This window comes from Formica exsecta, unplaced genomic scaffold, assembly GCF_003651465.1.
Source record: "Formica exsecta isolate Colony F162 unplaced genomic scaffold, ASM365146v1 scaffold318, whole genome shotgun sequence".
NCBI classification, from domain to species: Eukaryota; Metazoa; Arthropoda; class Insecta; order Hymenoptera; family Formicidae; genus Formica; species Formica exsecta.
Genome location: NW_021850434.1, coordinates 478,496 through 494,862, shown reverse-complemented (window position 1 = coordinate 494,862; position 16,367 = coordinate 478,496). Strand labels below are relative to the sequence as shown.

Sequence of the window (16,367 nt, the reverse complement as noted above, 5' to 3'; positions counted from 1 at the left end):
TAACGCTCAGTTTTAATTAATAAATGCAGTACTTAAATACAATATAAATGCACTAATGTTATGCGCAAATGATAGCTGAAGTTGTCACCTGAAAGATCGTATATAATATATTAAAGATTATGTCAATAGTGTTACTTATAATACATATATGTGACGCCAGCTATTGAAAATCCAATCAAACTTTTTGATTGGCCCAATAATTTTCACAATCTGCAATACGCCAGATTTTAATACTTTAATATTTTAATTTGATATCTTACATCATCTTTTTTTATATTCATATGTGTAAATAAAATATTATATAATTATAATACATAAAGATAACAGAAGCAATTTTGAGCTTGCGTTTTTGTTTTAAAAATTTCTTGTTGCGAATTTTGCTATGTAAGTTATTTTTTTTTTTTAATTTATTTAATCCACATTTCAATAGACTATCAGAGCAAGAGAAAAACCGCTTTCCGAATATTATATTAACTATTTTTATTCTGTATTAATAAGCGGACATTAGATCATAGATCTCATAGATAAGTCTCATCGTAGATCATTTTTATCGTTTACTTCGCCCGGAAATTTTTACGCGCTAAGTTTTTGTCATTGTATCGTAAATACGTAGGTCGATCAAATATGAACGAGACTTTTCAAATAGAAGCAATATACTTTAACGCTCATTGTTGTAAGAATAGTGGGCTGTTGATAGATGTGTCTAGACCAGCTCTAAGCTGCGCGTTTGTTTCTACAATCGTTTGTTTAATAGTAGGCACGACGAGTAAATAAAAGGTGCCTTCCTCGGTTGCGCAATGCATAATTATTAAATTTTTAACACGCGAACATGTTAAACCAGCTGAAATTTTGTGCCAATTACGCATACAGTTCGATAAGAACACGTTATCGAAGTCCCAAGTATGCAAATGGCATAAGTTTTTTTGTGAAGGTCGTGAAAAAGTTGCAAATTTGACATGCGCGTCGATCAAAGACGAGTATTACGCCTGAGATCATTCAACAAATTCGCGATCTTATTGACGACCGACGAATAATTGCTCGTGAAATTAGTAAAGGGATTGGCATAAGTTATGGAAATGTGCAAACAATCATTGAGAATGAGTTATGATTTCGAAAAATCACTGCACGATGGTTGTCTCGAATTTTAAATGCAGATCAGAAGGCCGTACGAGCTGAAATCTGAGACTTTTGGATCGCCATGCAGCAAAAGGAGACGCATTTTTAATGCGCATTGTTATATATGATGGATTTGTTTGGACCTCTTAAAAAAAGCCTTATGGAGAGAAAGGTTTTCCAACGAATTGCACAATTGATTTCGTACTTATTCTGCTACTTTTTATAAAGCAGGGTGAAAAAAACTGCCGGTGCGGTGGCAAAAATGTGTAAACATTAGTGGATGCTATGTAGAAAAATAATTTTGTGTTAGTTTTCATATATTAATCAAATAAATATTTTTTTAACAAGTCTCGTTTATATTTGCTCCACCCTAGTAATTAAACATTCAAGTTACTAGAGTCGCTAAATTAATATCATTCTGGAATCCTGCCAGGATATCGTCCGAAGATTAAAGGTTAGAGATCAAGAATATATATCGCATTTTCCGATATTTATTACACGGTCGTAGTTGTGTATATCGGTGTCGCAACGACGTCGTTGCTAGACGTCGCAGCGTCTTTTTGTCAGCAATGCGTTGTAATGATCGGCTCCTGTCTCAATATTGCCGAGGATATCTCATTGCTCTCTATCCATCTGCTCAGTTCGGGTGGCATTTCTGGCTTCGCAGGAGGTACCTAAAATATGGGACACATATCGTCCTCTTTATTTTTATAATCTATTCAATTAAATAATCATCACACTGAAAGTAAAACAAGATTTGACCAATCGTGATAAATGCTAATGGGAAAATAATGATGCACTTTCTGTAGTAATAAAAATATTTATGATAACGACTGAATCGTAATTGAATGATATTTATAAATTTTTTAATGCGTTTTGCAATTTACTCCTACCTGCGTTACACCTGCTTCGACATTTCCCTTTTGTTTCACTCTGCGGTTCAATAAAGCGCCGATAACAGTGTCAGCGCTACAGTCAAGGAGTCTCTGCCTGCAAATCGCGATAGCCCTTATAAAACCATCGCTCGGCGTGATAAATCGATGCTCCATGAAGAAACTTTTCTCGTCCCAATAAATAATCTAAAAGAATATAAACAATAGCTTAATTATTTCATTACGTAAAATTCAAAGTTTTACTTCTTGAGTTCAACTTCTTGATTTCAAAATGTCAATATTACTTCAAATTTGTTAAAAAATACAAAACCCTGTACCATTTTCTCTAACTTGATTTACTTAATCTACTTAATATAATATAATTGATAACATACATACATACACACAGAACATGCATTATCATATTTATACAGACACACACAGAACAGACATTATCATATTTATAAACCGATTTGAAACATATTTTTGATACTTAAGTCAATGTTAATGTTTATAATTTAATGCAATATAAAGCAATATAATTGTTGCACATAACAGCAAATACAATTATGTTAATGTGTTTATTTTTTTCCTATTGCGCTACCTTTTCAACCGACATTCTTTGATATTTTGCCACAAATATAGACGGTATAAAAAACCCGAATTTATTTCCTAAAAATGTATTTTTGTAAGATAATGTATAAATATTATGTACGTTTAAATTTTTTTGATTCCTGCTTTTGATTTCTTAATTCTTTAAAAAATTTGAAGCCTCATGAGTTATTTGCGCGTTTACTCGGCAAAATCGTATTATTTAATAATTGAAAAATATATCCGTATTGTTATGGAGAAACGGTTTTTATAAAGCAAACAGCATAAATATGCATAAGATAATATAATCGTGCAATGCGCATTGCAAAAGCAACGTTTAATATTTATTCTAGAATTATAAAAAAAATACTGTAAAAAGAGTAGCTCTTTGTTTATTTTGCATTATATATTAGTGTTTAATAATTTTTATTTAAAATATAATATATTAATATATACACGCGTGTTACGCATACATCTTTCATGTATCTCAGTTTCTTTATTAATAATAATTATTATTCTATTTTTTACATATAAGCATTAAAAGAGATTTATTATAACAACTTTTTATATAAGAATAATGTTCTTCAAATAATTTTCATTTAATTAAATGTAAAAAAGATTTCTAAAATATTATTTCTCAGTGTAATATTTCTCTTACTTCTTAAACCTCTTCAAATTATCGTCCACAAAAACGCCGCTAATAGATTTTATTTTATTTTTGGTTACTTGTTATCAATTCTAATATCGATTTCAAATGACATCTTTAAAAAACACTATTTTTAATACTTTAAGTCTTCTTTAGGATTAATATACTTTATTTAATTGACAACAAAAGTAACACGCGGTAAACGGACTTGACCGTTGCATACTCGACATTAAAAAAGCTATTAAAATACGTAATCTTCATGATGATAGGTTTTTAATATGTTATTACAAACTCAAAAAATGTATTACAATTTTTTTTTCTTCAAAAGCAATGATATTAAATTTGCATCAAACTAATAAAATCACTCATACGTTTTACTCTTTCACTCTTTCGAATTGTCAAATTATAATCTTCACTTAATAACAGATCATACGAAATAATGTATAGCGTATATTGAGATAACTAATCGGCATCATAGAAAAGAGCATCAATAAATTTAATTTACTTTACTTTTGTATAATCGACTTTATATGATTTTTTTTAAAGTGGATAATTATTAATTAGATCAGCACGAATAAATAAATTTATTTTTTGCTACTTTTCTTGATGGATAAATGCGCTATATAAATGTTGATTTTCTATAATCTTTTAAAAATCTTTAAAAATCTGTATTAACTTTCCTAAATTACCTTGGACGTTATTTTAAAAATCATTAACGGCTTGATAAAGCGTCTGTAGCGTATAGTTGTAGCTCCTTGCACGACGCCCGATCCTTGAGAACAAACCTCTCGATACAGATCTGTTCTCTCATAGAAATCGGCTCTCGCAAAATCGATAAATTATAATCCTAGCGTTTCGTACTAGAAAATGTATAATAATAATATAAAAATATATATAATAAATAGGTTCATATTTAAAAAATAGAAAATTTGATCTCTCTTTTGACACACTCTCTATATATTAAGGCTATGTAAAGTAATAATTAAACTTTTTTTGTACGATTGTGTGATCAAACCCAGAAATTACATGACAAGATAATACTTCAAGACATCGTTGATTTTAACTTTGAAGTTAAGTTAAGGGAATTAAAGATGCGGAACTGGTTGAGCATCTGTATAATCACAAATGGCTAATAGATATGTCCGCAATATTCGCTAGACCAGGCCTGCTCAACCTTTACTAAAGTGTGATCGACTTTCATGACCGATAGACACACATCAATTGATCACCGCGTTTCCTTTTTTTTAGATTTACAATTATCTTAGTCTTAGGTTTACAAATTCTCCCATTGATAATACAGTTATATATTTAAAATAATTTTTTTTCCGATTTTATAAAAATTTTTACACGATACCTATATAATTTGCGATAGAATTCAAGATAGAATTCTGTTTATTATATATGTAACATATATAAAATAAAGTAATATGTATTTTTTATATGATTATTTTTTAATTGTTTTCTATTTAGTAAAAATTAGTAGAATTCTATGTTTACTTTTGTCGTGAACTATAGTCTAAACAAGATTTAAAGTAATTTTTAATTTGAAGGCCATTTTGATATAATTAATTGGTGAATTTAACTTTGAAATTATATCGAAATGATAGTCGACGATTCGTCAACAATTTGTACGATTTCGATATCGATTTAATCAAAATTACAATTTTATGTCAACATTTGATTTTCGATGTTAGTTCAACATCACATCAACTATATATTTCTGACTAACATAAGTAAAAATCACATCACGATCGACTAAGGATCACATCGCGATCAACTAATAATAAGTATCACGCGATCGACGGATAAGACATGCCCACGTTAGACTATTTTTACATGTTTTTCTACAATGTAATGCGGAAATTATTTTTTACAACAATATTTTGTGCAACGTTATGTAATTTTTTTACATAAATAAGGAAGCAGAATCAAAGATTGTTAGTTAATTGCATAACAAAAATGTATATCATTCATAAAATTGCAATGGTAAGTGTTTTTTACGTGAAGAAACAAGGAAAATTTTACGTTGTTTAAGCTCATTATAATGCGCAATCAATACTACTCCGGATTTGCAACCAACCGATCCTACCGACCAACTGATTCCCCACATAGTAAGTCAAGGTTCACGCATAAATGACTAAGAAAATCGTAAGGATTCTTGTATTATATCGTAACGATAAAGTCAACGTAACATACGTAATACTCTCTCACTGTAACCATCTTCTTAATTGAGATATGTTATTAACAAATATCGAATTGAATCGAATAGAAAGATCTCCTACATATGATTTTTATAGACTTTATCAATTAAACCATTCTATTGGAATAATTATTAAAAGGTAAAAAACTATAAAGAATATAATATAAAAATATTTTTTCATATACCCCCATGACATTAATTAAATGTTACAACCTTCAAGAATAGTTACTTTTTCAATTTTTACAATAAAGAAGTTTCCTATATCAATATTGTATATCCGCTTTATATTTTTTTCAAATATAAAAGTTAAAATCAAAGTATGATATATATTATATAACTAAAATTAAATTATTTTTAATAATATTTATTATATATACCTTTGCGTTCGTATTAAATAAAACTGAATTATAATTAATAGTGCAAAACAATCAAAACCGACTCCAAGATAATAAACAATATTCAATAACAGACCCGAGAGAGCAATTATCGTGTGTGTTCTTATAATAAAATTCGCATTAATAAATACACTTTATACTATGTATATTGTTTTTTGTATCTGATTTATTTTTATTTATTCTAATTTATTAATAAATTAAATGTCATATAATTGCTCCTTCAGCCCTGTTATTGAATATTGTTTAATAGTGCAATTTCCAGAAATAATAAAATATTTCTATTCGATTCTAAGCAAAAAAAAAAAAAACATGTATTTCTAGAAAATTTACGTACCATAAACTACGGTTTCGTCGAGAATGTGTACTCTTTTCTTGCAAAAACGTGCAAGGAAGATGGTGAGGAATATACGCAAGAAATAATGCAGTTCGAAGAGGCCGTAAATGAGTACTATGGCTGCGAAGACGCCGACGAGGACCCAACAAGTCATCATCCTGATCGCCGATCGTTGGTCGCTTTACGGAGCGTCTACATCAGTGGTGGTACAAATTCCTATAAAAATAAATGCACTATAAAAACTCTACATCGTATAATGAAATATGCAATGCAAATATTCCTTGATTACATATAATTCTGTTTTTTAATATAAATGCTTACACGTCAATTAAGTGATTAAAGTATTACACCATATAAAATCAGTAAGAACAAAAATATGAATAAAACAATACCAATTAAAGTGCAAAAGAAGTCAAATAAATTATAATCCTAGCGTTTCGTACTAGAAAATGTATAATAATAATATAAAAATATATACCTTTGCGTTCGTATTAAATAAAACTGAATTATAATTAATAGTGCAAAACAATCAAAACCGACTCCAAGATAATAAACAATATTCAATAACAGACCCGAGAGAGCAATTATCGTGTGTTCTTATAATAAAATTTGCATTAATAAATACACTTTATACTATGTATATTGTTTTTTGTACCTGATTTATTTTTATTTATTCTAATTTATTAATAAATTAAATGTCATATAATTGCTCCTTCAGCCCTGTTATTGAATATTGTTTAATAGTGCAATTTCCAGAAATAATAAAATATTTCTATTCGATTCTAAGCAAAAAAAAAAAAAACATGTATTTCTAGAAAATTTACGTACCATAAACTACGGTTTCGTCGAGAATGTGTACTCTTTTCTTGCAAAAACGTGCAAGGAAGATGGTGAGGAATATACGCAAGAAATAATGCAGTTCGAAGAGGCCGTAAATGAGTACTATGGCTGCGAAGACGCCGACGAGGACCCAACAAGTCATCATCCTGATCGCCGATCGTTGGTCGCTTTACGAAAATCGGTGATAAGCCGACGTTCTCCCTATCGAGGGTTAAACTTTGGAAATTCTCGACACTGCCGCAATAGCTCGCGCCAGTTTATCGATTTGTCTGAGCGGTTGATGGCGTTCGTTGGCGTTTGCTGGCGTTTCTCGTCTAGTCAATAAAAACGCAGACTGCGCTCGCACCATATCGAAAGACTCTGGACGAGTTGCAGTAACATCGACGGATTCATCTTAAGACATTCGCTAATGTCATTCTGGTGAATCTGTTAATAAAAATTAAAATTAGAGACTTAGACTCTCTTGATTGCCTAAAAGAGAGAGTCGGGAAAGGTATCCGAAAGAGAGAGTCAGAACTTTAAACTGGAATTTAACGATACGGACGATTTGCATGTCTCATTTGTAAAGAATAATTTGATGTGGTTAGTACGGTTAATGGCTGTTATAAAACATATCATTGTTGAATTTATACGGAGTGTATATGGAATAAAAATGGAATACAGCCGCGGAAATCTCTTCTGAAGATAAAAAGAAAGAATACTGTTTATCTCTGAAATAGCTATATTAATTTTAAGAATAACGATGTGTGACTTCCTGTTGAATATATTTGAATATACTGTCGATTCTCCCATAGAAAAAAATGGCTTTGCCAATGACGAATATATTTGCACGCTATTGCTTGTCTTTTCAAATCACCATTGCTTTGTACGCAACGCGTTTCTATACATATTCATCATCCAAGAACAGTGATTTGGACCTTGACTGTTCAGTACATATAAATGTATTAATATCGAAATCGTGGTCTCTTCATCGAGGACTAACTGAATTTTCTTAAGGGCAATAACCGTACCATTGATAATTGAATAAAATCTCCCATATCGATCAATATAAAAATATATGTACGTATAAACATCGTGCACTCTCAGAAATATTAAACTTACACATTGATACATCGATGTTAATCGATTCTGCTAACTTGACAGCCGATTGTCAGCGACCTCCCATAAAAAAATACAATCAAACTGCTCGAATTAATCGAACTTTCGATACATGCTAATCATGTTGAGAAATACCGAAGGATGATAGAAAATTATAATATAACAAGATTAAGATATTGCCAGGCATATATAATTTTGCTTTAATAGTTTCAGTTATCTATCGCTTTTTCATGAATTATACATCATGAATAGAAAATTTTAATTAATTGTATCGTATTCAGAAATTGGGATTCCAAATTTATCAAAAGATATTACGTAGAGTATCACGAGTGCGAAGGCTGCGAAGCTGGATTCACCCTGTCCAAACAAGGGAAGAAAATTGGATCGAGCACGATTAGCGTCGATGTGCGATTATCTCGATAACTAATTTAAAAAAATTAATAAAGATTAGACAAGATAAAGAGAATTTTATATTATATTAAAACTTACTTTCGATAATTTCGTATTTGCCATCGCATTATCAGGCGTAACACGTTTTGGGCCTATTGTGTTATTCTTTCCGAAAATTTAGCGTCTACGCACGAAGTTCACCTTTTATGTAATACACAAAACACATATGTATGTAGAATGTGTCACTTCCGACTTTTTCTTTGCTCAATACTTACGATATTTCTAACAGTTCTGTAAATTTTGACACAAAGTATCTAATAGTCTTTAGGCAAGATTTTCTGAGAACGGTCGCCGGTACCGAAGCTCCGATAAGTATGCGGAGTGAAATCCATCAGGATACATCCGATGACGATCCTATTCCATCGATGACATCTCGCGTACTGCTGATCGACGTCCTCGGCTAATGCCGTGATGCCCCTACCCGAAAACCGCATCTGCGCCGAGGACATCCAACTAGGAAGTCAGACTCTTGGTGGGAGGTTTAGAGCTCGTGGAACTTTGACGTCACCCGGCTCCTGGTGAGTTTCAACGTGAGAAGATTGATCCGGTAACGAAGGCGAGCAGACACAAAACGGGATGCCAGTTAAAGACTATAACTAAAAGCTGATATATGAAAAAATAACTAATATATCTTAGCGTCAATAATCAAAATAAAGCTTTTATTTAAACAATAAAGAAAGATTAATAAAATATTAATTATTAAAAAGACGAGATTTAATAAAAGAGGATTATTAATAAATAAAAGAGTATTTACTTTGCATTCTTAACAAGTCTAAATTTAAATCTCTTTAATGTGTGTGTGATGCTAAACTAACAAAATAATTTTGTAAATATGTAGATTTATAAATAAACACATATTAATTTGATAAAATTGATTGAATTTGCTAACTAAAAACAATAGTTTTATGCATAATAAATTATCGAATTTTATTAGTGGAAGTTTTGTCAACAATAACGCCACTTCAATCGATAATTTTAGCAAGTTCGATGTGTAAGCAGGTGTAACGAGATTATTACCAGGCAATATCGATAAAAATGTGAGACTTTGCGAAATCGCTTAGTACGTATTTACTAAAGGAAGTGATGTTTACATTCCTTCATAATTGTAAATGCGATGTAATACGACAAAAGATAAGAGCGCGTGCATGCCGAGATGACATAAAAATGAACAATGTCGACACATCGAAATATGGATATAATAGAAAAAGTCAAATATCTAGTTTATCTGTTTTGTAAGAATAATTAACGATTTATTAATGAAGTCAAAAACGATCTGTATATCATGTTTACGTTTTATTACTAATGCATTATTACAAACCATGTGTATGATCGCAGAGAACTTGATTTTTTAAATAAGAATTTTACATATTTCTATGAATCATATTTGTTTCTCGCGACAAGATGTGTTGCCCAACGTGCGTACGGAACACATAATTGCTGCATACTTATACGAGAATATTGCGGTATGATTAACAGCCGTTTGAAGGCTGAGCATGTACAGGACAGACAGCACTAATACTACGAGGGAAGACATTTCGGCCCTCGTATTGAGGAAGCGCTTTCATGCTGATGTTTTATGGAAAACGCGTTCTGATGCGACGCTGGCACGAATTCGCTGCGAAATCAAGACGGAGAAAAAAAATCATGCACCACGTGAGAATTCTCACTAATGTTTCAGCCCGTCGCTTCTTTGCTTTTTCTCCTTTGTGCACAGTCATCTCTCTTACGATTGATTCATGATTTATTAAAGATAATGATGTAGTCATTAGAGAACTAATATGATCGGAAACTAGCATTAGATTGAGAAAATACAATCGAAGTGAAAAAGTTCCTAATGCAAAAGTTATAAACAGCTACTCACTACATGTTTTGAAAGAAACATGTTTTTACTCAGAAAAAGAATAAATTTATTATTCCATAATTTTGTAAAAATATATGTGAACAAATATAATTTAAAAAACCATTATTTAAAAAGTAAAAAAACACTGCTTTCATCATCCGAAAAATTACGTTCTGCCCAGAGTATTGAGAAATTCGCTGACAAAAGGACTGTCGCTGGAATCGTATCGACGTAACGGAAGATCATATGAAATCGGAAATACCGGAACGGCTGGGTCTTCTTCGTCTTCAATAGGAAACGTCGTTGTCCCGGTCTAAATATAAATACGAATAAGTGAAATAATAACAGTAAGATAAATATTAATCAGCTGGTATCCTTTTCTTTAAATACGCTTTAATAATATAATTAAATAATATATTACTTAATATGTTAGAAATTATATAAACAATAATGTCTGCGATAATGGCACTTACAATGAACTTTGGTATAAATATAACACCGGCCTCATAGCTCATTATGTAATGGTTGCTTCGTTGTACTCCCCATGCGGCCTTGCTCAGATTCGCACTTGTGAGCACGAACCATGGAATACTTTTCAAATCGGGCGAAATTCTCGTATAGGACTTAATATGAGGCATTGCGCGGTCTCGTCCTGTTCGTTTAGCTCTCCATTGGCTAGATAATCATAAAATTCTGTAGAAATGCATGAATTGTAGAGCATAAAATTGAAGGAAATAAATATAAACATTTTAAGCTTACTACAAATATGATTCTATCCATTGTTGTTTAGAATGCACTTGCATGCTATAGGGCAAACAACAAGACAAATTCCGACAATCGAAGCTGTGCTTGTAATTCTCTATCGACGGGTAAATAAATTGAAAGTTTGGAAGGCTCTTTAAGCCCTTAGTAGTCTCCCTTGACATACACGGAATTATATCTTTCGACAACCAGCTTTCAAAGTTTGGACCAAGGCTACCTAGACTGGAACTTTGTGCGACTATAGGCCACTGAGGAGCATCAGGCGGTAATGTAGCGTGATGCGATAAAACATACGCCAATTTTCTATGTCCCCAAGAATCAACTTCGGCATCTTTGTGAGTTCCAGGAACAGAAGCCACGAGAAATACATTCACAGCAGAAAAATCTGCCCTCCGTACGGCCCATATCCATTGTGTTAAAGCCGGGTGTCTATATTTACTCAGATATCGCTCGAGATCCTTTTTAAAACCCGTTGGGGATTCTCCATCACTGGGATTCGCGGATTCCGGAAGCAGAGGTAAGTGAGGCGAGATCCATAGCCTGATGAGAATATAATGGAAAAATATTTGTCTATAAACATCAAATAGTTAGCAAGTCATATCAGATAATAGTGTTTAACAGACCCTTGTGTCCGATTCTCCCAGTCATCAGAGTACAAATTAGCAGTGGAAATCACCACTCTGATTCCATCATCTTTGTATTGAAATATCATGACTTTAGAGTGATGGCAACCAAACCGGGTAGGCATATCTACATGTATCATAGTAATGTTAGAGCCTAATTTCTCATGGTCTACTCTATCACCATACAAAATCATCATATCGGTACGTTGACCAGCTAACAGATACTGCAAACACAACCATCCGACATCTACCATAAAATTTAAATGAAGACTGTTAACAATCTCTCCAAGACTTCTATCAAGAATCTCAGGGAAAGTTATGGAGAATTGTTGATTGTAAGTCTCCTTAGATTTTTCAACTCTCGTAAAAAATAAGTGGTAAGGTGCTGAAAAGGCATATTTTAACGCAAACTCTCCTGGCTCCACAACAGATACTATATATCCAGACTGTCTCATCATCTGGATAGCTTTCTTTCTAATTTCCTTCCTAGTTTTTTCAGAATCACAAGCTTGATACATATCCATGATAGATGTTCCTCTTTCAGAATTTGCATCTCGCTCATTACTTGTAGAACTGCTTTGAGAATCATTGATATTCTGCTTACTATCTCTAGCATGATTACTGCTCTCTATGCTCATCTGTTTCATCTTTTTTATTACAGGAGCAGCTGTGGATGTTTCCCGACTTCTTTTTTTTGCCTATAAAAAAAGCTTTATATTTATTACATTTATCTTTCAGAACTTAAGAGTGCTATTCTATACAGATTATACTGATAGCTATAGGCTTAATAAGCATTATTGCGTATGTTTTTTGATATGTCAAAATACATGTGACATTTATAAAACCTATAGCTATCGGTAGCCGTGTACAGAATAGCGACTTAAAGGTCAAAGACTTTTTCTATTTCACTAACCTTGGTATCTTCTGAATTCTCACATTCTGTACTAATTAAAGCTTTAGAAAGTGCCTGTGCTTCCGCATCCATCTGTTTGAGTTTATCTTGCCTTTTCTGTATCATTGCTTTCTTATGTCTCTCTGCTTTTTCTTTCAAATCTTCTTTAATATCTGATGTAGCGATAGACGAAGATTGTACTTCAGAAGATAGACTACTTATAGGCAAGAGATTATCCCTGTTCTTATCTCTTTCCTTTCTAAGCACCATTTGCAATACTTTCAATTGATCCAGCAATTGTGAACGATCATTACATACAAAATGAAGGATCTCTGGTATTTCTATCGTACCATCAAGTTGATTTACCAGTAATTTTTCCACTAAAATTTAAATAACAATCATTAGATTTTGTTGTGAGCCTTTATAATTAAAGAATATAAACAAATATATAGTTACAATGAGGATGTGACATTTCGCTAAAGTGAATTGGATTCTTCCGATAACATTTCTCCAAAAAAGGACAGGGTTTCTTTACTGCAATATTAAATATTCAAATCATTTTTTGTTACTTCAAAATCCAAGAGTTTGACATATAACGTTCATAACCATTTTTACCTATAGAACTCATCGCCATAACTAAAATATTTATGAAAATAGTCCGAGAAGAGCGAAATAATTATCTATAAAGAAAACTGCGCTGTTATCTCTCTTGATAATAATTATAATGTGACATATAACACTATCAATTTTCTCTTCAAATAATAATTGTCTCATAAACACAAATCATATGGATGCCACATTCTACAATTGACATTGATCATTGATCCGCTTCACATTATGAATAGAGAAGCACTGCTTGTACCTTGTACGAGAGAGAAGCCTGAGAGATGTCACGACGCCGTTTTTCGAAAGACGCTTTTTCTAACTGGTACAGTAGCGTCAACTGGATCCATTTTAGAGCCAGTGGAACTACATGGCCAGGCTTTTCAGTACCACGATAAAACGATCGGTTGGTTCGTGTCCATGCTAAATAATCCATAATTGTGGATAAAAAATGCGGAGAAATATATTATAGATTTATTAATGTTTCATTAGCTGTGCGTAATGTTTTGTCATTCTAGTACAAACTACGGACAGTGATAATAAGTTATTATTGAAGTATTTTTATATAAATATACGCATGTGAAATAAAATAAATTTTCTTCAATCAAGATATAGAATATAGGATATCATTTTATAAGTTTTGTAAATATTACATTGTAAAAAATATTTTTTGCTGTAGATTTAATTAAGTAAGAAAAATAATGATTTATATTGCATAAAAATCTGTATATAACTTATTAATATGTATTTAAAGATTAAAAAATTAAAATGCAAGATTTTGAAAGGATTATTGTAAATAAATGATTTCGATATTCTGCATATGAGAGAATCTCGAAAATTTTTTTTTTATAACTAAAGATTGTTGTATAGTCTTAGTAGTATAGGGGCCATTATGGGGCATCACAACAAACTCCCTTCACTCGGTCACTAGCGCCAGTGACATCATAGAGGGCCACTATAGAGCCAAAGAGAAGCCTTAATTTTTAAATATAACGTATAGAAGATATTTACAATAAATTTGCTTTCACTTTTTTCTTATTCTTGAAACGAAATTATCAAGCATTTTAAGCAATATTAAATTTATGCTTTATAATTTATATACATATAGTTTTTTATAATTAATTATATTATTTAATTAATTATTTAATTTATAAATTGGGATTATATAATTTATAAAAGGGATTATATACAAATTTATATAAGCATAAGTAATTAAAAAAATAAGATAATAATTAATACTACAAGTCTTTTGAAAATGACGATAAATATGCTCCACTTAAAGCTATTTTCGCTCGAAGAACAAGATTCTTCGGCCTCTTTTATCCTAAATACTTCGGAGCGAAAATAGTGTCTAACGGAGTGCATTTAATGAATATACAAAAACCTTTTATAAAATTTTTATATTTCTTATATTTTTTAATGTAATTTTATAAAAAATGCGGAGAAATATATTATAGATTTATTAATGTTTCATTAGCTGTGCGTAATGTTTTGTCATTCTAGTACAAACTACGGACAGTGATAATAAGTTATTATTGAAGTATTTTTATATAAATATACGCATGTGAAATAAAATAAATTTTCTTCAATCAATTTTCTTAATAATTTTTTTCCTAATTTTTAAATATAACGTATAAAAGGTATTTAAGACTTGATTAATAAGATTTTTGCAAATGAAATGACATAAAAAAACGCGACATTAATTGGACAAATTTAAATTAGATACAAGATTAAAAATTAGATGAAAATTTTTTTTTATGTAACAATAAGTAAAAATTATCCGAATTATATCGTGTTTGATATCATTTTAATCATAAAAATTTCATTAATGCATTAAAATTATTTTCAAAAAATTGCTTTCTAAAATAAAACATGAATGTTTTAGTTTTTATTACGAAAGATTTTTGAATATTATAAATAAATTATTATAGATAAGTAAAGCAAATCTCCGATGTCATCAAAAGTGAGAACGAGAACGAGTAAAGAGCAAGCGAGATGACGTATCATCAAAAAATTTCGAAGCCTCTTATACGCGAGGTGCTTATTCCTTTATATAGGTATAGTATTTCACGAGTATATATGTGTCATATTACCATAGAAAATAAAATTTTTATATTTTGCGTTTTACTGTTTGAAAATAATTTTAATAAATTAATGATTTTTTTGTTATTAAAATGATACCAAACACGACATAAACCGAATAATTTTTAGTTAAATATGTGCTCAAAATTTTTATTAATAATTTAGCTAAAAATCATTTTATTGATGTTGTGTTTGATGCCATTGTAGTCGCAAAAATCTCATTAATCCATTAAAGTTATTCTCAAACCGATAAAATGCTGATAAAAATCGAAGTGACAGAAATCTAAATTATTGTTTTGTTGCGATCCTTACGAACAATACCTATTTTTTTATCGATACTTAGAGTAAAGATATTTTCTCCTATACTCTATTTCTCTTGTACGGCTTTTCGATTATTTAAATATAATTTGGATTGAGAAAGCGCAATTAAACAATTGAATCGCAGAATCGAGTAATTAGCAATACGAAGAGCTTCATGATACATCAGTCGTTTAATAAATAATTAATTTACAATTTAAAATACTTTTATATATTAATGTTCCGCGTGTATATATGATATAATACGTAAAATATTACGGCAACGAATTATCAATGGTGTTCGGCCTTGGCGTTGACGGCGTGTTGCGCTCTATTGTTTACATATTACGGCCTTGTTATCATTCGCACGGCGATACTCGAGCAGTAAAGTAGCAGTGCGAGACGCTCCGTCAAATTCCTTTCCTAAACGTGATCGCGACAAGTATCGGAAAATAATTTGATAAGATTAATAATTATCTTTTACATACTTTAAATAGTACGTAAACGCAACGATAAATCTCAAGTCGCGTATTTAGCGTGATGTATCAAACGACGCGGCAGCGTCGCGACGCCAAGTACATATGTTTTTTACCTTTCTGAGGTTTTTTTTTTAATCGTACACAATTAATCAAGAGTCGAAATGACGAATCCAAATTGTAAATTATTGTTTTGTCGCGATCTCTCTCTCTCTCTCTCTCTCCCCTTCTCCCTGAAATAATTATTTCT

General features: G+C 31.0%; 2 protein-coding genes across 2 annotated transcripts; both read right to left on the bottom strand.

Moving 5' to 3' along the window:
• Positions 1-373: 373 nt before the first annotated feature.
• On the bottom strand, positions 374-9,170 carry LOC115238005 (protein THEM6). Its single transcript, XM_029811476.1, is given in 8 exon segments — positions 374-1,790; positions 2,010-2,195; positions 3,915-4,072; positions 6,302-6,370; positions 6,983-7,420; positions 8,096-8,515; positions 8,582-8,683; positions 8,758-9,170. Coding segments are annotated over 5 exon segments (681 nt in total). The 5' UTR covers positions 7,140-7,420; positions 8,096-8,515; positions 8,582-8,683; positions 8,758-9,170; the 3' UTR covers positions 374-1,679.
• A 649-nt stretch (positions 9,171-9,819) lies between these two features.
• Positions 9,820-13,537, bottom strand: LOC115238002 (probable tyrosyl-DNA phosphodiesterase). Its single transcript, XM_029811471.1, has 7 exons — positions 13,275-13,537; positions 13,116-13,193; positions 12,681-13,039; positions 11,768-12,465; positions 11,142-11,684; positions 10,856-11,057; positions 9,820-10,695 (listed from the first exon to the last, which is right to left on the bottom strand). Exons 1-7 carry the CDS (start codon positions 13,291-13,293, stop codon positions 10,549-10,551), a joined length of 2,046 nt encoding a protein of 681 aa, XP_029667331.1. The 5' UTR covers positions 13,294-13,537; the 3' UTR covers positions 9,820-10,548.
• Between the last annotated feature and the right edge of the window lie 2,830 nt (positions 13,538-16,367).

What these genes read in the sequence shown, in the direction of transcription:
- LOC115238002 (XM_029811471.1), bottom strand. An exon ending in CGAAATGTCACATCCTCATT is followed by an intron (nt 13,040 to 13,115) that starts GTAACTATATAT and finishes TTTAAATTTTAG; the next exon opens with TGGAAAAATTACTGGTAAAT. An exon ending in AGAATTCAGAAGATACCAAG is followed by an intron (nt 12,466 to 12,680) that starts GTTAGTGAAATA and finishes CTTTTTTTATAG; the next exon opens with GCAAAAAAAAGAAGTCGGGA.